The 26,568-nt window shown below is 44.3% G+C and overlaps 1 protein-coding gene across 1 annotated transcript in view; it reads left to right on the forward strand.

Annotated features, from left to right (window-relative positions):
* The window catches only part of pard3ba (par-3 family cell polarity regulator beta a), a 136,432-nt gene extending 123,170 nt beyond the window's left edge, over window positions 1–13,262 (forward strand). Inside the window, 2 exon segments of the mRNA XM_037762380.1 lie at window positions 636–712; window positions 11,940–13,262. Coding sequence (XP_037618308.1) covers window positions 636–712; window positions 11,940–12,336 — 474 coding nt within the window. The 3' untranslated portion in view covers window positions 12,337–13,262.
* The last annotated feature ends 13,306 nt before the right edge of the window (window positions 13,263–26,568 follow it).

The raw sequence follows: 26,568 nt of genomic DNA on the forward strand, positions 1-26,568 counted from the left end.
CAGACTTTTGTATAAATTATCCAGTAAGAGTGTTATTATGATTTCAGTTATACATGAGCAAATCAAATTGAGAACGTAGAAGATTTAGCTCTACTACTTTGGCGTTCCAGCGTGGACGCAAAATTACCTGAAACTGCTTCCAGATTTATCCGCGTGAGCGTGGACGTGGCTTTAATCAATCACTTCCTGGAGTGCGTGGATGAGACCCTCTGCCCCCCAAAAACCGACTCTAAATGCAATTTTCTTCCTACTGAATGACTGGTGTATTTGCATCGACCGTACGCACACATGTTCGCTTACATGTGGTTACATGTGTTGATGTTACCACATGTGGGGGGCATTCCCCGAGTTCACCCACTCTTGTTTTTTTGTTTCCACTGAAACCACAAGGCTGCACACGAAACACGTACATGCTTTAGATACTTAATGTTGAAATATTACTGAGGTTAAACATATAGCCCGAGGGGTAGTGTGTGCTCCACATCAATAGGCCTTGAAATCCGCAAACAGCTTAACATATTTTGACTTCCAATAAGGGAGGTATGAGTTCACGACTTGCTCAAGGGTGTTTTGACTGAACTTTGGACCTCTCTGAGTCGACATACTTACATTCCTTGTCCCGTGTCTCCTCACAGATGGCACCCAGAGGAGCCGAGTCTCGACCCGCGCCCCGCTACGACGAGGTGGACCGGCAGTACCCCACACACCCCAGGTGAGACCACTCTGTATGTGTGTGTGTGTGTGTTTGGTTCCTCAATGCAGGAAATGAAGGGATAACTTCTTGCCACTCCCTCCCTTTGTGTCTCCATCACTCACTCACTCACTCTCTCTCTCACACACACACACACACACACACACACACACACACACACACACACACACAGACTAATCCTCTTTGGAGCTTATAATTAAATCTGGAGTGTTTGCCTTGGGAGTGTCTACTCATCCCAGGAATAGGAGTGTTCGACTCTCCAGAGAGTGGGCCACTAGCTGGAGGATCACACACACACACACACACACACACACACACACATGCACGCACAGAGGATGGTTTCCTCTGATGAAGAAACCTCTAGTGTGGGTTTAACGGAACTGCACATGTTCCTTTATTATTTGTTTAAATGTCAAATTAGGCACATGTGTACCTCTCCACATTTCCCAGCAGCGCTACCGCACGCAGGCATCAGTCCAACCACATATTACCTGGGTGTGTACGCACACGCTGAGCAAACGCCATCTCTGTGGCCCCGGCAGCTAAGTGGAGCATGGAGCGGCGTGGCGGCGAGGAAAAAGCGAGAGGAGGAGAATGAGGAAAAAGAAGGGGGACACCGGGATGGAGAAGGAGGAGAGAGTGAGGAAAAAGAGAACAGTCATTTCACGGGTTATTGCGCCTCCTGATATGACAGGCACCAGGGAGCGCAGACATCAGCACCGGCTCAGGGGAGGGACGAGACACACTGAGAATCTGGGAGAGGAGGAGGAGAGAGGAGAAGGAGGGACATGAGAGACAGAGAGGTTAGCCAGCTGTAACTGTGGAGACAAACCTAAATGGAGACAGACGCACCGAGGGAGACTCGCTTGACCTTTGACAGCTCGAACTAGACTTAGGTACAGTAACGCAGAAAAAACGTTTTGGTGACTTTGTCCACTTCTTATATACAGTCTATGATTAACACTAGCACCTTTCCAGTTCTGCAAATTACACACAACAGCAGATTTTTCTGACATATTGGACTATATTATATGTATATATAATTAGGCGTGAAGATAATAAGTGAGGTTCAAATAATGTTCATTACCTCAAGAAATGCTCTCATTGTTATTTAACTATTGTTCATCTCCTCTTTGAAGTATTTTTAGGTCCCGAGACCCCATAGGGTATCATCCCGTTTGAAATGCATACGGTACAGTTAACAGGCTTCTGGGGGACAGTTGCCTCAGCAAGAAGAGCAAAAAAAAAAAGGGAGAGGAAAAGTGCCAGATAGAGTTTGAACACTATTCAGACTCCCATGTTTGTGTTCTGATGTTTCTGTAAAGATAAATCACGACTCCTCAGTCCCCAAAACTCCTCTGCCTCCCCCTAGCATAAATACAGAGGCGAGAGGAGGTGGAGACGCAAATATATTCCGGGAAATTTTCTTTTCTTTTTTTTTCTCATTGAGGGGAGAAAAAAACAGGAGAAAAAGAGAGAGCAGACACAGCAGTGAATTGAATGCATTTTTCAAAGTGGAGCTGAACTTTGTGCAAAATCCCCCCGGGGGCCGCTATTATTGAAAGCCATTTCCTCTCAAAATGAGTGCGGCTCCACCATTGGCCTGGCTCTCATTAGCATACATTTGGCCTGCCTTTGTGTGGAGCCGGCTGGGGCTGCAGCTGGAGGGGTGGGAGTGAAGGAGGTGAGTGTGTGTGTGTGTGCGTGAATAGTACAGGAGATGTAGCAAAGCACCTCACAGATGGGAGCAAATGGAGAGAGAGAGAGAGAGAGGAGGAGAGGTATGAGTCAGACGGATGGGGATGAAATCGAGGCAGACATTTATATGTTTCACTTTCAGTGTTGTATAAGTGTCAATATGTCCATCCACATTATAGCTCTCCTAATGAAAGCACACGAGTGTGGTTTATTACATTTTGGGGTTTTAAAATCTTGGAGGCGTCGTCGGAGTTAGCACGTTAGCAGTCCAAATTTCTGGTTTATTATACCGAGATTTGTCTCGCTATTCCCGCTTCTCAAATCCAGAGTTGCGGATGCCAAAGTAGCAAGGACAGACAGTGGACCTCAGCCTGGGACTCAGCGCCGAGAGCTACCGCACGGCAGCCAGCGAGAGAGGCTGAAGTCTGGGAAAGCGGATTTGGATAGAGGGCTGGAAGTGGCACAGCGTGGAGAGGTTTGCCCCAGGGAGGGTGATAGTGCTACTTTGGCTCTCTGCGTTGGCCATTAACGCCGGGGTGCAGCTCAGCCCTGCGGAGAGGCTCTATGCTCGGGGACACACACACACACAAAAAAGCACGCACACACACGCGGCCATATGGAGAATATTAACGTCATTACCAATTCAAAGCAGCAGGGTCACGGGCGCGGCGACCCGGCCCCGGGTTATCCAATCGGAGCACCCCCTGACCCACTCCCCCAAGGTGATTGGATTAGGGGGCCGGGTTGGCGCGGCAACGTCGCCGGCCGGGGCTGATAATTGGCTGATTAATGTGGAGCCGATGGCTAGAGAGTCAGAGGACCGTACTGGCCTCGCGAAGCTCCGGTCACATCTGGACAATGGAGACGACCCACTGAGAAGGACACGAGTGGTAAAGGTCTTTACTGGTCCATTTGGTTCTGTCGGTCCACCACTTTTGGACTCTTGAAGACCTCTAGCAAGTACATCTTTTTGCGTGTGTTTGCAGTCAGTCATTCTAAGTTAAGGGGGCTCTCAGGTTCGTCATCAAGCGCTCTCTAACCCTCCTTTAAAACACAGAGGGCAACATCTTGACTGTCCCTCAGCATGTCGAGTGTCCTCCGCTATGTGGGGAAAGTGTCCCTTAAGGACTCTTCATCTGACCTTCCTGAAAAGTGCAAACACTTCCACGCCGTCTACTTGGGTTTTCTCCACCATGTCTCGGCACATGAACCTCCTGACCTCGGGGCTGTGTCTGCTCAGGCCCCTAATGAGCCACGTCCACACCGGACACACCTCGTAGTGACGCAGAATAGAAACGAACAAATGACCCAGCGCCCCGCTGAGTGAAAGCAATGTGTTGATTAGAATAGGAGGAGTATTACAAATGAAAAACCCCTTCTAAAATGCTCATTGTCGTCCATTTCTGCTTCATTGTCTGACTTTATTGGCTCCCAGAATTTCCTACCTCGCACGGTTGGATGGTTGTATTCTCTCGCAGAGGCCTGTTATTATTTGAGCGCAGTAATATCGTTAGGGCCCGTAGTTTGGAGCTCCGGATGGCTTTTTCAAGGTCAGGGGAGAAATCATATTTTCGCTGCACTCGCCCCATCTTTATTAAAACCCAATCCTGCTTCTCACACTTTCATAAGTGATCAAGTGTTTCCCCACCCGCTGCCGTCCAGCTGTCGAATGACTCACTTTAAACTCACCCAACTCAGTTAGAGTTATTGTCTCCGTAACTCATTTAATTTCTCGGGTCCTGGAGAGTCTTTTCTTCGCAATAGTTTTTTGCCCCATAACAGCTGCTGACGTCTTCTACTGTGCGTGATTGGTTTAAAAGGTGATGTGACCCCCTCTCTTTTATTGTTAAATAAGCAACCCAAGAGCGTCTGAAGCAATGTGCCGATTCTTTTTTGTTTGATTTCCCGAGAGGTGTCCTGACCCTTTTCTTATTTGCGGGCGCTTTTATGAAGGAACGGGGCCCCCGTCGGCGTGCGGTGTTTGTCCAGCTAACGGTGTTTGTGCTCAGACACAGGAACATGTAATGGAATCAGCGGTAGGAAATGAAATGGCTTTAGCTGGCTCTGCCACACGCACAGCCGAGGAGGCACCAGTGGCTCTACCTGTTTACAATAACTTCTCTTTTTCTGTTCCTCTGCGTTTGTTTCTCTGATTCCATCAATCCTTTTTTTCGTCTGCAGTTTTGTGTCGCTTCTGTTTATATCTCTCTCGCGTCTCTTTGTATCTCGTCTCGCTCTCTCCGTCTTCCATCCCTCTCTCCCACAGTCTCCCAGGTGCGTGTATGGGGAAAGCGGAATCATCGCTTTATAAATAAAACAAAAGGTATACACTCGGAGGCCTCGGTCGCTTCCCGTGAGCTCAGCGAGAAATGCAAAGACTGTCATGTACAAGTCTGCATGACATCCAGTCCGCAAATACAGATGGACGGGGCTGCTCTGTGGAAGAGTCAGGGAGTCAGCATGAATTTAAATGCTCTCTTCTTTGCACAGAATAGAACAGAATAGAATAGAAAAGGCATACAGTGAACTTGGTTTGAACTGCGCAGAATCTGAGAAATTGAAGTGGAGTTGTGGCGATCCTAGAAGTTTCTGCATTTCCCATCTGTTTCTGTCATTACTGCTTTTCCCCAGCACGTCTCTATTACATGATCACCCTCCCTCTTGGAGTACTGTCCAAGACGTAAATCTGACCTTTGACCCCCTTAGTAAGAGCTGCGTGTACTTTTAGTTGGCCCAGGAACATAATCTTTTTTATTTGCACTCTTGCAGTTATTGTCACCTTTGCAGACAACAATAAAAAGCATGATTCAAAGATTATTGATTGATCGTGTGAGGCATGACATCACTAACATGAAGAATGAGTCATTGGATGTGAGCTTTACTCTTTTTTTGTTTGCACTCTTTCTAATTATTGTAATTCACTCTGGATAAGAGCAGTGGTTAAATGCATTGAATGTAGTCCAACTCATTAGAATTAAATAGAATATTGTAGAATAAATGGTTATTACTCTTTTGTAAACGTGTCTTAAACACATAGTATTTACTCTTTATCCGTCGTATGCAGGTGAATCAATGTGGGGGGGACCACAGGGATATAGGTAGGCACTGGGAATTGGGTGTGTGAATTTATTCTTTTTTATTTATCTGTATTTCATTATTATTTTTTGTTCTTATTATTATTATTATTATTTAGTTTTTATTTTCTTTAATTTTTAATGTATTATAATTATTTTATTTATTTTTAAGAAATATTTCTTATTTCTTATTGTTAATTTATTTTTAATTTTCTTTCATTTTTAATCTATTATAATTTATTTATTTTTAAGAAATATTTCATATTTATTTATTTTTATTTATTATTATCATTATTATTATTTTATTATCATTTTTTCTCTGCCCTTGTTTTTGAATACTTTGTTGCTATCATGTACATAGGACTGTCCCAATATCAGATATCGTGGCCAAAAGAATTCACGATAATAATATTACCACGATATCTATAGAAAATTTGAAAATAAATAAATAAATAACACTAATAATGCTATCAGTTAAATTCATCTTTCACTTTGTTTATTGTGCATTTTGCTCTTTTTTGGCAAATTAATTACGCTCAAATACTAGTGTAGGGAGGTGGAGAGAGAGTCTATAACAATAACTGTATATATAAAATGATTTAAGAGGCGCTGGATTATTTACACAATATTATCATACGTGTATTTAACATGATATCAATATTTCATTTTTAAAATATCATAGTTATCGTCATTACCGGTATATCACAACACGCATATATATACATATTACTAGTTGTTGTAGTCATTTTTCTTACAGAAACAATAAAAAGCATGACTCAAAGATTATTGATAGTCGTTGTGAAGCATGACATCACTAGAATGATGAATGAGTCATTAGATGTGAGCTTTATGAGACTCTTAGTTTACATATGGAGGCTGTGTCCCGTCTCTCCTCACCTTCTCATTTCGAAGCGGAAGCTCCCGCTCTGCAGCCGGATCCCGCCGCTACCATACCTGCCACTGGTGCACTGAACATTCCTCGTCATTGCCGGGTATATAGTAGCAGAGAGTGTAAACACGGGCCCATTTAGATGAGCCACGTGCGTCTAGGTGAGAGCCAATTTCCACTGCTGTTGTTGACATAGCCTGGTTTGATTAGCGGAGCGGCCTCGGCGGGCCGAGGCCGGAGTGGCTAATGGTTTCCTCTGCCAGGCCTGCTCTGTGTCTGTAGCACTCAGCTAGCCCAGCGCCATTACCACCGTGACTTAGTGTCTGTATGTGTGTGTGTGCAGGGTTAGGACAAGGATGAATTTGGAGAATCTGGAGAATGCATCACACACTAATGAATATGTCAACTTGCTAAACATACTGTATTACATCTTTTAAATAAACAATCTTTGCAGTAATTGATGACCACGTTTTGGCTCGGAGACCAGCGGTTTCACCACATTGAATATTTTTTTTTTCTGCAACGCCGCTGGTATCAAATTATGACACATTAAACCCCAGAAAAAGTGTGTGTGTGGACATCATGCATATGAATGTGTGTGTGTGTGCGTGGGAGGGTTTTGGCAGTGAAGTGCAGCAGCTGTTTTTTTCCTGCAGAGCAATTAATGCATTTTGCATGCAACGCGTGTCTGCTCCTCGTCAGTCGGCTAACAGGTGAGGACATAGCTGGCAGATGTGCTTACATATGCATCTGTATTGCATCTGAATGCTCTCGCATTAATGACTTCAATGTGCAGATGTAATTTATGTGAATGCAATTTAATGTTTAAGCATTTGGACTTGTTATTTATGCATGTGTGTGTGAACAGAAGAAGACAAACACATACATGCATCCATAAACTTTAAATAGAAGGCAGGTAAGCAGAAGTAGGTAAAGAATAACAAGTACAATAGGAGCAGCGAGGCAGCCGTCACGCACTGCCCACGCGTCCTATGTGCCTATGTAACTAAAATATCATAATATTTTAAGATTTGAACATGATACTGGTCAGAATTGCAATACTTTTGGACACTTTTGTCAGGTCTGGTACGTTAGCTGTTGAATCCTGTAGTTCTAACTCCTGTGCTCTGAAATCAGGCCTGCTTTTTCTTTAAATGACACAAATTTTACATCCAATATTGGGACATTCAAGCACAATAATTCATTGTCCTTTCTGAATGTAAAATCTGTGAATACACAAAGGTGTTTGTGTGCAAGCCTGACAGTTGTTTTCCAGCTGTTAAGCACCGAGGGTATTTGGGGGACCAGGATAGTGATTATGGGGGTCTAATAAGGAGTTGGGAGTATGGAGGGGGGGGGTTACTACGGTAATTTCCTCTTTCCGTTTCCTAGGGGCAGGTGCAGAGTAACCCCCACACCCCCATTCCCCACGCTACCACACACACATTCTTCACTGTCATAAAGCGGATGCTAAAACGGCAACACACACACTCTCCCCAGGTCCCAGATGGACATTTTCCCTCTCACTGTTGTAATCATATACACCGCCAACACACATCCACATGCATATAAATATAATATTCAGTCACTCTCAGAGGGTGGCGGGAGAGTGTGCTATACGGCGCTGATGTTCCTGAAGTGTGAGTCAGATGTATTACACGGCGTGTCATTACAGCTTTCCACTCTAGCTGGTCCCTGCGGTTCACATCATCACACCCTGAACTGCTGCTCTATATAGACCTCAGAGTGTCTACATGTGTCTGTCTGCTCGTCCGTCTGCCTCTCCCTTTTCTTTACACCGTCTCCGTTTTCCGGCATCATGAATGAATCCCATTTAAAGAGCAAGCGGAAAATTCAATAACATACATTGCTGAAATAACATATGAAGAAATCATGTGATAAATAAGAATGGAAATGCGTTTGTCACTCCCATTGCTACATCGCAGCAAACAATTCTTTCTTCCTAACATCGCTCGTGGAAACACCTCATTTGCATTCGATTTTAGATGTTTTATTTTTATTTTGACGTTTCAAAAGTGCGCGTAAAACTCGCCTGACAGCTGAATGAAAACACACACGTCTCTCGTTGTCATGAGCTCTTTTCAAGCTAGATTAGCAGAGCCGGCGGAGCTCCTTTAATTGTCATTACCGACGCCAGCCAATGTTTTATTTCGGCAGGAATCTGCCATGTTTGGCATGTTTTTTTTTTTGTTAAATCAAAAGCTCTGGAGGAAATTACCACCCTGTCCTCGGGCAACTGTAACTCACTTGTGTTTTTTAGACCAACCATCTTTCTTCTTCGGCCTTTTTTCTGTTTTACATTTATTTAGTTACCGTTTCGACATGTTCCCTCTTGTGTTTGTATTTCTTTCTCCTTCTCATGCTCCCTCTCTTTCACATGATGCTCAGATGCAAGTTAACAAGTAAACAACAGATCTCATTCTGACACTTGGAATATACAAACCCAGCCATGCACTCCTTCCTCTGGCTCGCTCTCCTTCTCACTGAGGCACACACACACACATAAACTGGAAATGTTTTGTTTGGATCCGCTACATTAAATCCTAATTTATGTAAAAATTCAAATATTGTGGACGTGGTCGGAGGACATTTCAGGTTAGCAGAGACACACAGACTAAACACTTCCCTCCATCTCCCAGCCAGGCTGAAGCCAGCTGTGTGACCCGGAGATGAGGAGCTCTTTGTGGGTCACTGAGGCCCGCGGAGCTCCTAATCCCCCAGCTGCTTGGCCACACACACACAGATACACAAATGCTGTTAACCACAATATGTTGAATAAGGACTTCCCTTTATGTTTGCTTTTATACAATTTATGATGAATTGAGGTTCAATCAATGTCCAACAAAAAAACACAAACTTAAGATACACATTCATACTGTGAGACACTCACCTCCCTGAAGTAATGTAAGTACTCCCATATGAGCACTAGTCCTGCGCCACTAGGCCGTGTCATGCCAGGGTCAAAGGTCATCTGCATGCCATGGCACTACAGGAATTTGAGCATATTTTGTTATGCTAAATGCAGTACTTGTGAGGGTTTCTGGACAATATTTGTCATTGATTTGTGTTGTTAATTGATTTGTAATAATAAATATATACATACATTTGCATAAAGCAGCATATTTGCCCACTCCCATGTTGATAAGAGTGTTAAATACTTGACAAATCTCCCTTTAAGGTACATTTTGAACGGATACAAAATGTGAGAGTAATCGCGATTCAATATTTTAATCAATTAACAGCCCTAATTTTAATATTTTTTAATTTTATGACACAATTTATATACTTTTATCATTTATTATAGTTTATTGACCTACATAAGCTTTTAGTTTAGGTTGTACAGATATTAGGGACATGAAGAATTTAAAGATACTCCAAGAAATGACATCACAGTAAGCAAAAATACCAATGTAGGCACTTCTGTGGCAGAGTTCAAAGGGTTAATGAATTGAAACAGATGAGTCAGTGATTGTAAAGCAAAGTTACGGTAATGGATGTTTTTTTCCCCCGTGCCATTTGTATTGATTTGTGCACAGGATACTGTGTTGTCAAACGATTATTCCACATGTGAATTTATTGCTGCTCCATATTCCGACTCATGAGAAGCTAAAAATAGATGAGAGAGGAGGAAAAGGGGAGGTGCAAGAAACATTTAAATAACACACTGCACGAGGAGGATATTAAGGGGAGAGGTCACCGAGGTGAGGGAGAAGGAGAGGAAGATGAATATTCAAGTGGAAACGATGTGGAAATTGAAGATCGCAGAGAGGAGAGGGGGAACAGGAGAGTGATGAGGGAAGAATGGGGAAGCCGGCGGAGGTTACTGTGTGTTTGGGTGGCCCTGAGACGGGCTGAGGACCCAGGTGTTCCCCCTCCTCTACCCCTCTTTCTTTCCTCTCTTTACCTCCCCTGGTGGCCTTCACCATTTAATCTGGATTAATGAGCAGGTTGACCTTCGTCTCTCTTTCTCTCTCTGGCGTTTTCCACTCCTCGCCCAGGAATATATCGCTTTTACCCAGACTCTCTCTCTCACATCTGCTTCTGTCTCCTCACATCATCATTTCACATTAAACCTCTCTCTTTCTAAGTCTTTTTTTATGCTTCCTTACCTTATCTCAAGCCTCGCATGTGTGTGTGCGTCTGTCTACGTCGTGTGTGTGCGGCTCCGTCTTTCCTGCCCCTGCTGACTGACAAGGCAGCGCTGTTCATTCTTGGGACCACCTGTGTATCCCGTCCCACTCCCGCTCTGTTTGGGTGGTCAGGGCCTCCCAACACACTGATATCTGGGACACACACACATATAGAACCCCACGTCACCATCGTCCGTGAATATCCTCAAGGGAAGTCCTCGTATACACACACACACACAAGCTGTGTGCGAGCTAATCTGCGGTGAGTGAGTCATTCTAATTGGCCAGTCAACAGGTGCTGAGCTCGACTCCAGGGAGCGGACAGAGGAGACGCAGGGGTATGATTGCAGAACAAGGGAGAGGCTAAGCTCAAGGCTTCTGTATAATAACTACAGTGGGAGCCATTGTTGAAGGGCGGGAAGTAAACGTCTAAATCTGTTTGTTGCTGATTGATATAGTATGATAATTTGAACCGTTGCCAGTTAATGTTCAGACCAACAATTGCATCGAAAAAAATGTGTGTTTAATTGATTTAGTGGCGAGGAACTAACTTTGTTGCATCTGATAAGCCTTCAAACTGGACTTTCTGTTTCGTACCAGTAGTTCATCTTCCCACCGGTGACCTGGAGCAACAAGCCTTTACTAACAAAGACCCCTGACGTGTGTGCTTTTGGTGTGAATGTGCCGTTTACTACTATATATGGCCAGAACAAGGTATGTTAAATTTGTAATGACACTTAATGTAATGCCATGTCTGATGTTGACGGGGCTCATTGTAGATCACCACTTTTATAAATAGGAGAGTTTCCCTTACAGCTAGGCCGATGAGGAACCTGACTTTTAGATTCGCTTACTTGCCCTAGCTATAGACATGTGTGTCACTCAGCGCTGGAAACAGCTCATAAGATGGAAAACATTTGAATGGGCCCGTGAAAGGTGAGCAGCCCCTCGCCTTTCCTCCTCTCCTCTCTTTACTTTCTCTCCACTTCCCTCTCTTTTCCTTCCGTCTCCCCGAGGCCGGCGTGTCGCCTTACCCAGGGGTTTAGCCCCTAATCACCCAGAGCTAGTGGGAGGGAACCGGAGACTTCCAGCTGGCTGCCTCGTTACTGCAGACCCCTGGGACACACACATTCCTACACACTCCAGCTAAACACACACACAACCTCATATATGCTTACCAAGGCATTTGGTGTTATCTCTTGGCATCTCTCCATCCACGTCCTCCCCCCCACCCCTCCACAACTCGATCCTGCCAAGGCCACAGCCTCGCCACGTAAACTGAATAACAGGAGGAGGTTTACTGCGAGGGAGGGCCAAATCTCTGGCACGTCCTCGACTGCAAACCAGTTTAAACCAGTATTAAATATTCCTCTATACAGTCTTCTAATTTTTAACAATCATAATTTCTCTTTCAGGAGGGATCCATATGATTACCCAACCCACTCCAGAGCCGCGCCAAGAGAAGCAGCCCCCTACCCGGGCTACTACAACGACCCTTCAGCTCCCAGCCACCCCAGCCGTGTGCAACAATCCCATCAGGCGCCCAGCAACCCGCGCCACAACCCTTCCTCTCAGCACCATGCATCAGCGAGGCAGGACATGCCCCCTTCGCCCACCGCAGGCCGCAGAGGGCGCAACTACTACGAAGCCGCCGGAGGGCGAGTGGACGCCTACCGGAACGCCAGCCCCGGCCGCTACACCAGCCCCGAGAGGCACCCCGACGCCAGGGAGCGCTACACCAGCCCCGAGCGCTACGGCGACGTAAGACAGCCCGACCCCAGGCGGAAAAACCCCATGATAGGCGCCGTGTAAGAAGGTACTCTAAGAGCTAAGTCGAGGCATTCAAACAATATACATAACTCCGAAATTCATGTGTTTCCAGATTTGTGAAACATAATACGGGGCTGTCTGAGCTGCCAGTGTGGATAAGTGAGATTTTGCCATATTAACTTATCTGATCAAGAACCCTGAAAGCAATAAGTGACAAGCTGGGAGGCTAAAATACGGCTTATTTTCGGAACCATCTGGTCATAACTCTCTCCAACTCACGCCAAGACCGATTTAACAAGGACTGTGTATGTGTGTGTGTGTACATGTCTATACATGTTTGCAACCGCTTTGTGTATATTTGCTGGTGTTTATATCAACAGGATGTTAATTTTTGACATAGATTTTTATGATTAAATTAAGGGTAATATAATTAATGACACAGATATATTAGTATATGTTGTATAGAATCAACTCTTTTCCAGCTTTTTTTGCACAAGCCGATCAATCTGGAGGAAATAGAGAGGGATCACCTTGACCGGGCCGCGCCAGGAGACACAGGAAGCTGCAGTCGACAAACAGGAAAAAGGAAGTAACTCCACTTCAAAAGCATCCTCTCATCCTTGATGTTTAGTCTCTTGGACTTCCTCTACATCCTGCTATCACTCTTTGATTTGATTTAGTTGGATGTGGAGGTAGCTCATACATTGTTAAACGTATAAATTTGTGATATTTTTGTGGTGTTTCTAATAAAATGTATAAATCTTGATCAACACACAGATTATAAAAAAAGCTGTGTGACACGGTGCAGCTAATAAAGAGCTCAATGAAACATTTTAACATATCACTGCTTAAAGCCGCTGCACTGAAAATTCGTTAGTGGTGGTTTGATTCAAACATGCTGTCAAATAAATGCGTTTTTTTTTAATATATATATATAAATATTTTGCATTAAATATTTTGAAACTCTCTCTTGAGCGGAAATCATTTCATCCCATTTCTGTTTCATTTAACCAATTACCCAGACTATGCATATTTAAAATATCCCGTCAAACTGCGACAACACCGTGAGTCATCGCTTTAAAAAATTCATTAAAATATTCAGCTTAATTTCTTCCGAGCACAATCTCCAGATAAATTTGCCCTGCGAGATGACTGATAAGAGTAGCCGGCGTTCTGATAATGACTAAATCATATTCAACAATTAGCGGCAGGGAAAGCTCCACTAGAAAATGATTACTGCCCAATTTGCTCTCCGAAATAAAGATGGCACTGATTGGTGAAATTAGACGTTAAAAGGGGAATAATTAGAGTGTGGAGGAGGCTTTTTCTATCGGTTAGTGTTTAATTAGCGTCAAGGCCAATGAGGACCGGGCCTCTGCTGATCCGTCTCGTCTCTGCACCGCTCTGACCCTCTCCTGTCTGGGCTAGAACACACTTTTCAAACCAGCCAGCACAGGCAGATACAGGATTGATTTTCTAAACTTACTTTAGATGAGGCACAAGCTATTAACAATAATAAACATCATGCTTATTATAACACATTTCTATTCATAAAGGAGTTTTCAAAACAGCATCACAAACCAAAATGGATACAAGCTGCGTAAACAATAATAGGAACAAAGCACAGCAGCCGTCTGCTGACCATCCTGTGATGACAAAGCAGTTTGTTTTTCACACTTGTAAAGAGGGTTTTGCATTACCAGTCACATAAACTGTGATTTTACTATTAGCAAAGGCGTCACCGTGCCGTGATAACTCCACGATAATGGCGTTATGTGACGGTAATGCAAGTGTGGAACGGTTTAAAATGCTCCCTTTGGTGGGCCGTTCAAAGACATTCCAGTATCTAAAGTTTGAGTGTCTGATGCTGATAAAAACGTTGCATTTATGGGCTGTTTTGTTAGACGATCAAATCCAGAAGTTGAACAATGAGAAGGCCCTCAAATGCACCAACAGGAGGAGTTTTTTTAAACCAGTCCCTCCTCACAATGTCATACATTTGACCAAAAAATATACCTTTACTAAAGGTCCACTTACTTGCATTTCCGGTCATGTAATGACAACTAAAATCATACCGCTGATTACTCAAAGTGGACCTTGAGTTTAGGTTTTTGGTCAACAAGTGCTTCCAAGGTCAAGAAAGAACTTTTACGTTCAACAATAAGTTTGACTAAAATATAGAGAATCCTTAAAGAGGACCTATTGTGCTTATTTTCAGGTGTCAACTTGTATTTTAGGTTTCTACTAGAAGATGTTTACATGCTTTAATGTTAAAAAAAGGCTTTATTTTTCTCATACCAGCTGTGTTGCAGCACCTCTTTTCACCGCTGTCTAAAACGCTCCATTTTAGCGCTTGTCTCTTTAAGGCACCCTCCCGAAAAAGCCCAGTCTGCTCTGATTGGTCAGCTGGCCCACTCTGTGATTAGATAACCGAACCAAACTCTTCGGACTCCGCTCTAGCTAACTTTGTTTGAGGGCGTGCCAAACTAGCCGCTAGGCAGGTATTATGCAAATGTGCTACTTGGTGACATCAGCATGTTACGGAAGAAAAAGGCGGGGCTTCAAGCGAGGCGTTTCAGGCAGTTCATGAGCAGTGTTTCTCCTTTTGGCATGGGCTTTGTAACTTTACAGACCTTTTACATGCACAAACAACTATATAACACACTAAAGGAAAGAGAAAAAGCACACAGACGTCCTCTTTAAATTCCACCAATAACTAGTATGGAAGTATTTCCTGTAGATCGGCGGGCACCATGTCTTCTCTCGTTCTCGCTAAGGGGCAAAACAACTTACAGCACTTAAGCTGGCCATTCACTGTACTTTAAAGAATAACTACGCAGTAAACAGCCTCCCTCCGAGTGCTTGTGGTCAGTTTGCTGCCAAAGACAATAAACAACAGCAGCAGGGGCATCCCAGTATTAATTGCATTTAGCGTCCATTAAACAAAAGCTTTGAGATCACTGTCAGGAGCGCTCGGCTGCAACACACGTCTTATGTCATCAGTGAGTGTGTTGGGAGTGTCTCCCGTTTGGTTCATGGTCATTTAGAAGAGATTCTAGTTCAATCACATGACACATATGCAGACTGGACGCGGTCACGGCTGGTGATACACTGACAGACACATTTTCATACCTCACATCAGCAAGTTTTCCTCTCCCTCTGCATGATGTCAAGGACCTCCCTCCTTAAAGGCTATTTGTCTATTCTCTACCCCCGTCCGCCTCTCCTTCAACTTCCTTCTTTTTTGGAAATTCACTTCTTTTGCGTGAATTAATTTGACACCTCATAAGCCCACATTCTTGTCGCAGTTTCCTGGAAAAGTAAAAAAATGCAGAAGCACAGGCTGTTCCCTGGTCGATTGTCGTGAACCTGCGGGGTTGTGGGAGAATTCCCCGGTTATGTTCTCTTAGCATTACCTATTCTGCCGGCGCCCCTGTCGAACACCTTAGCTTGTTAGCATGTGTCAATCAAAAGCTGTGCTCTGGGGAGGGCAAAGAGTGGAGAGAGCTGGAGCAGTTATCTCTCTCCCACACAGCTCCCAAAAAAAGCGATAGCGGGGGGGAGTATACAGTAGATAGAGAGTGTGTGTGGGGGGGCTGCACCCTCGCATAGCAGAATGAAGGTACGGGTGAGCGCCCACAGTGACCTCGGAGTGCTCTCGCACCCCCCTTCTCCTTTTCATCCTCTTCATTAAAGGCACATTCCACCGCATTAGCCCGCTGTCCTTCTGTCCTTCACCCGCTGCCATTCATTTCAATTCAGCCCTCGTTAAGGCATCACGGTCTCGGAATCGAGAGTAGTCGGAGCGGGCCGAGCGGAGCTTCTCATTTAATTATACAGTTCATTAGAAAGCCCCCCCCACCCCCCTCTCCCTGCTAGGTCTGAGGCAGGCCATGGGAATAGCTGGTGGCTAATGTGCAGTTTAAACGGCCTGAATATGGAGATTGGTGGAGTTATGGATTACCGTTACCCGTTAGCCCGCCCTTCACCCACCTCATCCGCTTTTATGTCTGCCGTGTAGCCTTTTGATACAGTATCACTCAAAGTTGGAGTGTGCTCTTTCAGCCAGCATGTTTGTTTGATATTGTTCATGAGCTGTGAAATTGAATTTCCACACTCGGGCTGAAATAATTTCATATCCTGTGCAATATTCTTGCTCGGTTTCACCTTGTGCTGTGTTTAAGACATCCATTTCTTACTTAATGTCTTCTTCTTTGTGCCGAGTCGATGCAGCAGCAGCAGCAAGCGGCGCTGTTAATTTAGACCGTATTTACCCTAAAAGCAATGATGGCTCACTGGCTTTTTCTCCTGTTTGCCCACACACCACGGCCAAGCCACCAACCACCATCTTTTACACCAAGTGTCTCCATGGCAACGTGGCCGCCGCTCCTGGCACAGCAGCCCCCTTTTTCAGAGCTGATGACATCGTCGTGGTAACAATGAAAGGTTCATGTATCCCATTATGGGGGAAAAAGCTGGATTTTTCTTCTTTTTTGGGGCACTGAGCCACCTTCGTGTTCTGTAAAAATCAAATAAAGTCTCTTTGTTCTTTGCTACAGCGCTGGTACAAAGAAATATATGGGCAGCTGGAATGCCATCTGCGTTACATTCGGCTCAGTGTGGTGAGCTCTTGTGGGTTCAAAAACATCTTTTTTAAACCAGTGGTTGCAACATGAGCATGAGACCAGTTTGTCTGCCTCTTCCCCCGTGGGCTCCCACCTGAATCGAGAGGGCTGCATTGTTTGTTTACTTCCTGCGCTGAGGAGGATCAGACCGGTCAGATTCCCGGACCCACTTACACCCCCGACGGCATCCTCCAAAACCCTCTCTTTACACATCTCCCCGGACCCCGCCGCTCCGACAATGAAAAACACCAAAAAAGCGCTGTGCACTCCAGTGCTAACCCGAGGCTAGCAGCGGCGTGGTTCACTGGGTTGCGATGTGGCCAGCAACAGCTGAAGTCCGTGACCCCTGGACCCCATCCATCAGGCTTTCAGCACCAGCCCTGGCCTCTGACACACACAAACCTTCAGCCAAGGAATGGAAGCACGCAACGGGGAAATGCATCAATGTCAGGGAGACACTGGAACCATATAAAATTATATGTAGACACTTTGTCCAACACTTGACATGCATACAGCACAAATCGGCATGCGAGTTAACATTGTGCATGTGAGTATTTAGCTCTAAATGTACTGCCAGGCTGTGGTTTTGTGTCCAGACTGAGCTGTCTGTCATGCACACACACTCATATCCTTAAGTTCTTCTTCTACTGTCTCTCACATACACACACCTGCTCTCTGCTCACACACTTTACAGACACACAGCAAGCACATCCGCAGCGCTGTTGCCCCCCTAACACACACACGCTTACCAGTGTGTGTGTGGCAGCGGCTCAGCTGACCGCCTGGCAGTCACTGTGAAATTGGCGCCCTTCTCATACAGATGCCAGGTGTTTTGCTTGGCAGTGACGGGTGCTGGGGGTGAGCTTGTGTCAGGGGTGTTGGGTTGCTGTGAACGGCAGGGAAAGGATGGGGGTAATATGTCGTGTGTCCCTGTTAGCTCGGCTAACATCGAGCCCTGCCAGGTTCCGAGAGGAATTAGAGACTGCTTAGTTTCCGTTTGAGCTTGAAAAACGGTGCGTGATATATTGTCTTCTCATAACTCGTAAAAAAACATAACCTGGTGTGCAGTGAGACTTGGGCTACTACAACATTTTGACAGTGTTGCGGTGGTTTTAAAAATTGCACTAATGGGTCAAAAGGTCAAAGGTCAAGACACTGTTTGGTCCACGAGCATGTTAAGACAAACATTAGCAAGGAAGGTGACATTTTGTTTGGCCAGGTGACACTCAGAATTTAATGTTAAAGGAACAGTTCGACATTTTTAAAAAACACTTTCACTTTGTTGCAGAGAGTTAGATGAGAAGATTGATACCACTCACATATATGTACGATAGATATGAGGCTACTTGCCAGCAGCCTGTTAGCTTAGCTTAGCACAAAGTCTGGAAACAGTAGGAAACAGGTAGCCTGGCTCTGTCTAAAAGTAACAAATCCGCCTACCAGCACATTTAAAGCTGCTGTATTAACACGTTATATATTGTTTGTTGTAAAAACAACCGCTCGTTTTAGGGAGTTATGTTGTGGACTATTTCTCGGCCGGAAGCAGTCACCTCCTGGAGCTAAGTTAATCGACTGTAGCCTCATAATTACCATACAGATATGAGAGTGTCATAGATCTTCTCATCGAACTCTCTGCAAGAAAGCAAATAAGCGTATTTCCCAAAAATGTTGAACTATTCCTTTAACATTTGAGATTCCAGTGATTTAATATTGCACTTCTTCTTGGGGGATTTGTGAGAGAGATTCAAAAGAGAATTGTGAAAAGCTGTGCAGCAGAGGCTTAGTCTCGATTATAATCCCATAATGCAACTTGGTAGCAACGTCTTTTAGTAACTGGTTCGTAACAAAAATAGACTTTGACAAGTAAAATCAGCGGAGTGGCCCTTTAATGTCCTCCATGTTTACAAAACTTCAGTCCTCGTCTGCTCATGTATTCCAGTGCAAATCACACTTTCTCGCACTTTTGTTCCAAGTGGAGTTTTAATTCCACAAATCACATGTCGTGCAGCTGTAACAAACAGGCAGGTCATTTGATTTCCGGCCTCATTTTCATTTTGCAGAGACGGTCATTCCAGCGTGGATTAGATAAGGGTGAAGACAAAGTGGAGCCTCATTGGAAAGTCGCTGTAGCAGCCAGCAGTGTAATCCATCCACGCATTCCTTCCAGAGAATGCCAAGCAGCTCGCTGGAAATGAGCTACGGACCCGACTCCATTAGATCTCCGCTCTGTCTCTGGGCTTTCTATCTTTCAAAAACACACACACCTCGCGCTGTAGCTGGGAGCGACAAACACATACACACACTCTGCGCCTGTCACCAGCTTCATTAGTGCTAAGAAATGTCCTGCTCGTTAAGGCGAGGCAATTAGTGGCTAATTGAGAAGCAGAGAAGACAAACTTCTCTTATTCCAGCCTCCTCACACATGTGCATTTTTTTGACCAGTTTGTGCATCTGGATTCCACTTTCGAGCTCATTTTGCTTGAGATTCTTCACAGTAGCTGCAGCCCGGAGGGAGATAAGGAGCAAAAAACACACGGAGAAGTTTTCTTTTTGATGCTTTTTTTTTTATTGCAGGAAAGAGTTTCCGGTGGATGAGCAAAAAAAAACATATTTTTTTTGTATAATTGTTTTTGCTGCGACAGTTTAGAGCTTCTTCTGCAGAGTCGTGTCATAATGCACAAAGAGAAAAGCCACAATAGGGAGTTTCACTGAGTCATTCCCCTTCATTATGCCTCCTGTTCTAGACATAACAGTCGCGCTGCCACGACTCAAACGCGAGTTCCCAACTGCCTGCCCTTCTCACTCCGCGGCTTGACTTTCCATCCCTCCGTCCCGTCTCTCTGTTTCCCTCCGCCACACTCCTCCGTCTCCTCTTTCCATTCTGTCACCCCCTAATTCTTTGCAGTCCACAGATAAGCTCTATGATAGGGAGGAAATGAGACTGACACACATACACACACACACGCTGACAATCTCTTGCACAAGTTGCTTTGATGAAAACTCTGCAGATAAAACATGCATGTTTAATTTAAAGCATTTTTTTTTTATATTTGTGCACCGATGCCAGTTCTGATTTGGTCCTACAGGGGGCCTTGTTACCCCTGATGTACTCGTTTGACCTATTCCCTGATTCATATGCACATTCCCTGGCACGGCCTCGCACTCCCAGTGTACCGTCGCCTCGACTGATCCACAATCTTTCCCTAACAAACGCCAGATAGAGTTCAGTAAATAAAACCACACACGCTTGTTCCGTCTCCATGTACCCGCTCCCATCATGGATTTCCCCCCTGTAAACATCAGAGATGTGTGACCTGCTCGCTCTGACCACCCTCTGAGAGAGTGTGTTTTTATAACACGCCTTATCTCAGCCCACCCCACTTCAGAGGGAGAAGGACAGGGGGAGGGAGGGGAGAGAGAGCTGAGCCGGGGATTCCCTGTGCTTAATTCCCAGCAACACACACACACACACATGCATGCACAAACCGTTTTCAAGCATTAAAGCAGAATAGAGTCCCCATTGTCAGTGGGGCAGTCACATGGTCTCCATACTATCAGAGGTGAGGGTCTGGCCACACGAAGGCCCGGGGCCGCCTTGACTTGATAACTGACTCATGAAAGACGCCACACACACACATGTATAGGGACGCCCTGGAGGGGTGAAGGCCTCTGGATGTCCGTGAGGGCCAGTCACTTCCTATTCCTCCTCTTGAGCGGAGGGCGAAGTGAGCAACAGCCCCCTATAGATACCATCTTCTAATGCGTGTTGATTCGTAGCAGAATGACAGCAGATATGTGAGTCAGTTAAGCGCAATTGACAGTAGGACGTGTGTGCGTGGACGGGCCGCTTTTTTCTTTGAACGTATAGATGCAGCAGACGTTACAGATCTTATCTGATGCTGGAGACCAACACGTTGAATTCCTGTATTTCTATATGAATCACAACAAAAGCATGACATTTGAACTACATGGCCTAGTTATGGACTGATTTTGACACGTCCTCCCGCTAAGTCCACGAGGGCTCAGGGCTGTCCCGCTGTGAAATTGGCGAGTGTTTGAGGAGCTCTGTGGTTGACTTCTGGAGCCCTTTATGCACACTGTTCTTAAAGGAACACTTCACCCCCAGAATGACCTAAAACCTGACTATTTAAGACGCTTCCGCCACTACCGTTTCATGCTTGCCCAGGCTATTTTAGCTTGTTTTTTGTCGAAGGGAAGTAGTGAGAATACGATTGGATAATTGAGACTTGGATTATAATGCAAGAGTTGTTTGTAAACCAATGTTTTCATATTGTTTTGCTGTAATTAAACGCTGACCCCATTTACTTCAATTCATTAAGACTTTTCTCTGTTTTTTGGATTCTCCGTTCACAGTGGAGGCACGCGAGAAAAACAACATATTCTTCAAGAATTCAAGGTAAAACAGGGTGAGTAATTCATGTACAAATGTTCATTTTGGGGGTGAAGTATTCCTTTAAATTAGCTATGGACTACAACCTACAATGCATATAACATTCTGAGAATAAAACGGTAGAATTTGGTTAAAAAAGAACATGGACGGAGTTAGCAAGGGCAGGGACAACTCTAAAAACACAATTAAGACACATACTTTGAATCAGCTGTTCAGGGTCACTTTGATAACACTTCGGCTCACACTTCCTCTCAACTTGCTTGCTGCTGCTGGCCTCATAATAATATCCCAGACGAGCCAGTCGCCAAACAAAACATTGGTATCGGACGATTCTGCAAAACCCCAGATTAGGTTCCGTGTCAATGTCGTTGAACGTAATGTCAGCGCTAATGACAGCTGTCGGGCCATTTCAGAAACAGTAGGACAATGGGATTTATTTTCATTGCTTAGAAAAGCATCCACATTATATTTCTCAGTGTAATTGTATTGGTGTGAATATTAGTGATATCTTACTCTGTCAGTAGAATTGATGCTGTTTACTCTTCTGTGTTTTTTTTTTTCAGTTTGGTTGTTACTATTTTACAGAGCTTTCATTGAACGCACCATCAGTCTTGATTGGTCTACTTGCCAGTAAGTTGAACCAGTGGGCAACTCCATGTCTGAAAAGTGAAGCCAATGCTTAAGGGCCTTAAACTTGCACTCTTTCAATTGGTTGCACTCTGGTTGCAAAAAAAGTGAGATTGTTTAGAAGTCTATGAGAAAATGAGTCTACTTCTCACTTGATTTATTACCTCAGTAAACATTGTAAACATGAGTTTATGGTCTTAATCACTAGTTTCAAGTCTTCTTCAATACAGCATGATGTTCATTTAGTAAATTATGGTCCCATTTAGAGTCAAATAGACCATAAAGCAGGGGATGCTTTAGGGCGGGGCCACCTTGTGATTGACAGGTCGCTACCACGGCGTTGTCCGGTCTGGGAGTTGTCCGTGTTTTCGTCTTAGACCTTTAACTCTTTCACGGTGTGTTGTCAGTTCATGAAAGTTAATTATAACCTTTTTGGACACCTCAAAATGTCTTATTCAGCGTTCGGTTGCACTTAGCTCCACCCTCTTGTGTCACTTCTGGTTGCAAAAAAACAAGATCTACATCCACTTCTTATATGCAGTGTATGAGTCTAACTAGTAATGCCACAGCATACACGAGTATCAGTCAGGTTCCACTGCAGTGGGACTATTTAGAGGACAAGTTTTAATTGCTTCTTGGCAGCGACACGGTGTGTGTGCATTCCCAGCATCTTGCAGCGACTACGTCAACTTTTGCAGTGAAGTAAGTGATGAAATTTGGATGCCAACCTGATAGCTAAAGTATGTTGGCAAACACTGGGGGAATAAAGCACCGGGTTGAAACTGCATCAATTTTGACTATAAGTTTCCACTATTATGAAGCTAAAACTACACATGCATATTTGACTGTTGCATGCACTCTCCAGCAGCAGCATCCTGGCCCTCCTCCTATTCCGCCTCCTCCTGCTTGCCTCTCCGGTGAGGCATATTGATGCAGTGTGAGGAGGTTAAGCCGTCGGTTTAGTGTCCGGGCGGCCGTGACATTCTGCCTCGGCGGCCTGTAATTGACTCGTCGGTGTGTGTATCAGTTAAACCTCGGCTCACCTGCTCCCTGCGTGTCGAGGGGGGTCGTGATTGACAAGCTACTCTAATGCCCCGGCTCTGCAATTTGGAGTACACTGGGGTTTCTTCCGCTCTGTTTTCTCTGGCAGGTACTATTTTTCCCTACATTTGATTTTTTTTGGCGTTTCTCACACTTGTTTTGTTTTTCATCTGTCTGCCGCCTGTGTTTCTCAGTCTGTTTGGCTGTCAATCTGTCCATCCCGCTCCCCTTTGCTCCATCACTATCTCTATTTTCATCTTCCTCAGGTCCTACCCAGGCCTTTTCCTCCTCCTCTCGGAGTGTCAGCTCGTGTTAGTGGAGCGTAGCGGCGTTAAAGTTACACCGCTCTGTGGAGACCAGCCGGGGGTCTCAGTTACTCTGGAAAGTTTGCTGCTCATGCTACAGGCATGCCGTTCTGCCTTTGGCTCGGTTTCAGCTGTCTACTCCTGTACGTGTACACACACACACGCTCCCTCTCAAACACACACATGGGCTGTATGTTCAGCCTCCCCAGTGACTGGACCCCAGTACAGGAGCATTATCTATTTAAGGCCACTAACTCTGCGGATTAGATCAAGATTCAGCCCCATAATGGCTAGTCTGGCACAGCACCCTCTTTCAATTAAGGCCTGGCATGTCACACACACACACTCCCGTCAGAATAATGTGATCTCACTCACACCCAGATGTGATCACACATACAGTACAAATGGAAACACATTTTTTGAAATTTGAATTTAATTGTATTTTTACAGGTTTTTTCCTTCCAAAAATGACATTTACATCATTTGGAAAAATCTACGCCTCTTCGTATAAAATTTCTGCTGGCAGGAAATTAAAGCAGATTCTAGGTTATTATTAGCGTTATGAGACATATTAACACCTTTCATTTTAAAGTAACGGTATAGAGAATAGTGGGTGTCTTAATACCTGTCCAAGTCGTAAACCAGCTGAATATGAAACACATATTTTTCCTCTCTTTTTAACCTTTTGTTCAAGTTTATTTTTTAAAGCCAAAAACGGAGCTTGCATTGCATTTCAATTTGATGATGAAAATGGTGCTTTTGGAAAATGATGATGTAAGTCTGCTCAGTCACATTCAGGGGCTATGAGCACAGTGGGAATTTATAAATATAACTAGCTAAATCTAACGGAAAATAATGTGTATACATATTTTCACACACACATTCATGCATAAAAGCACACCCTTTTTCAATTACATTCAAGTCGAACTTTGTTACCGACTGTCTTCACATTCTGTCACAGAATTAATGTTAACCCCACTTCCCACACACAGAACCACGTTTTCCCCATAATGATGAAGTTGGGCCATTTGCTATTCTGGGCTCCTGTTTGTATTTGTTTATATCATGGAAGCAGCTCTGTGGAGTACTTAGACTTGGGAATGTTAGAATAATGAGGCGAGCCTGTAAATAATGAAACAAAGGATGTAGTGCATCAATTAAGAGCCATTTACTGCCTCGCACCCATCTCATCTCCATGTGTAGTGTGATTTCAGTTTGGTGCGTGGGTTTTCTGCAAATGCGTCCCCCCGCGCGCCGCACGCGTCCTTGTGAAAACACATTAATCAAATCGTGAAACATCACGGTCTCCTCTGATATGAAAATGAGCCGTCCGGAATCACATTGAGGACATTGTCACCGTAATTGCTCTTTGACAGCTTTGCACACACGCACACACACACACACACATGTCTAATCTTTAATTGCCTCCAAAATGTTTATGTCAAGATGGCGTTGCTAAGATAATGGCTTGGGACTGCCTGGCCCACACTAATGGCATCTCCGTATTTAGCGCCGCACATCAGCAGAGAAATCGGCAGAGCCCATCAGATATTTAGTGGCGTGCAAAGGCTGCTTTTGTTGGGGTAATATTGTGCTGCTGGATGCGGGCCAATTCATTAAAAAACTTATCGCACCAGAAGGAAATCTAGAGCACAGTGAGGCATGGCGGGAAGATTTTTAATAAATATAGCTAATGTGACATTTTCAATACCCGGCATCTCTGTTTACATGCTGGAATTTTCAGTCTTCATGTTGCTTTAGCGCCAAATTGTTCGGTGCTTTGCCGCCATTTCCCATCAAGCTCTCCTATATTTGTCACTTACATTCTAGAGCTCATTAAATCCATTACAAAGAGGATGATGAAAAATTAAACAGAGCCGTGTCTCATGGAAATGATCATGTTCAAGACATGTAAACACATTAGATGGATAGAAAACCATACCAAAAGGATGATGTCACTGTGTACCGCCACACCCTGGAGTACTCTTCTACTTCTATCACTGCAGCAAGGTGAGAAGTTAAAGGTGCTCAATCCAGAATTCAGAGCATATCTACTGCCTTGAAGATGGATGCTACACTTCCGCGATGACGCCGTGGGTCAGGGCGGCGTTATCAGCTGTAACCGCAGTATAAGAGCAGTGCAGAACGGTGGCAAAAGAGAGACTCTGGTCCAGCAACTTTAATCTCTGCTCAGGTAGACATTACTCCTCTATATCTTTACACAGCTAATAGTTGTTTGCTGCTATATTAAAGCTCTGAATTTCAAATTTAGCACCTTTAAACCACTGGAGGTGGTGTTTGATGCTCTTTACACACCTGTGTTCCAACTCATCTTGCCTGATTAGACCTCTTTTTAGGACTGTATTGGCTATTACTAACTAATCATTAGGACAGACCTTGATCTTTCTTTTTGGTGCATGACATTTGGTGACCTCACATAATTGGCAGCATCTCTCCACCCAAAATTCACCCTGAGCAGAGGTCTAATCAGCCAGGATAAGTGAAAACACCTGTATTTGTGTGTGCAAGGCCGTTAAATTGTCAGTTCATCTTTGTAAACCGAATGCTATGAGCTGCTCTGAGGCTCGGTTTGTCTGCATTTCTTATTCAGGAAGAAAACAACTGGTTTAGGAGTCGACTTCGGAGGAGGTCAGAGTCTCCATCACTGAGGAAAAACACCTGAATAACAGCGACTTCACTATCTGTCAGAAGTAGCAGCTCACAGGTACAGCCTGTTCCTCTGTTTATGCACACTATCGTCTCTGTTTCGCACCCCACTCGCACACTAGCCAGAGTATTTTTTATTTTGCACATCATGAAGTGTCACATTAAAAAAACTGTAATGGAAAGGGAAAATCTGACCCCATAAAAAAAGATTTTATGCTTGCTTCCAGCTTGCTTTTTTGTCACTGTTTGTGCTTTAAATGGACAACGAACAGACAAGTAACATGACTGATGAGCGGTTTTGGCTGTGATCCCGGATATTCTCATAACAGTCTCCAGACAACATGAAGTACAATATGGCAACATGGAAAGCAATTCAACCTCTCTGCCTTGATTCATTTCTCTCTGTATAGTTTTGTTTTGCTTTGTCTGACTTCTTTTTAGACAGCTAAATCTAACTGTGCATTATTGCCATCAACCCGAGACACCTACCATACATTCTGCTTAAGATATTTTATACGCTCCAATAAAGTTGATGGAAATGCACTTAATTTGCATTTTATTCGGAAAGTTAGGCAAGTCCTCTTTCACAAATGGATGG

Source organism: Sebastes umbrosus, chromosome 24, assembly GCF_015220745.1.
Source record: "Sebastes umbrosus isolate fSebUmb1 chromosome 24, fSebUmb1.pri, whole genome shotgun sequence".
NCBI lineage: Eukaryota > Metazoa > Chordata > Actinopteri > Perciformes > Sebastidae > Sebastes > Sebastes umbrosus.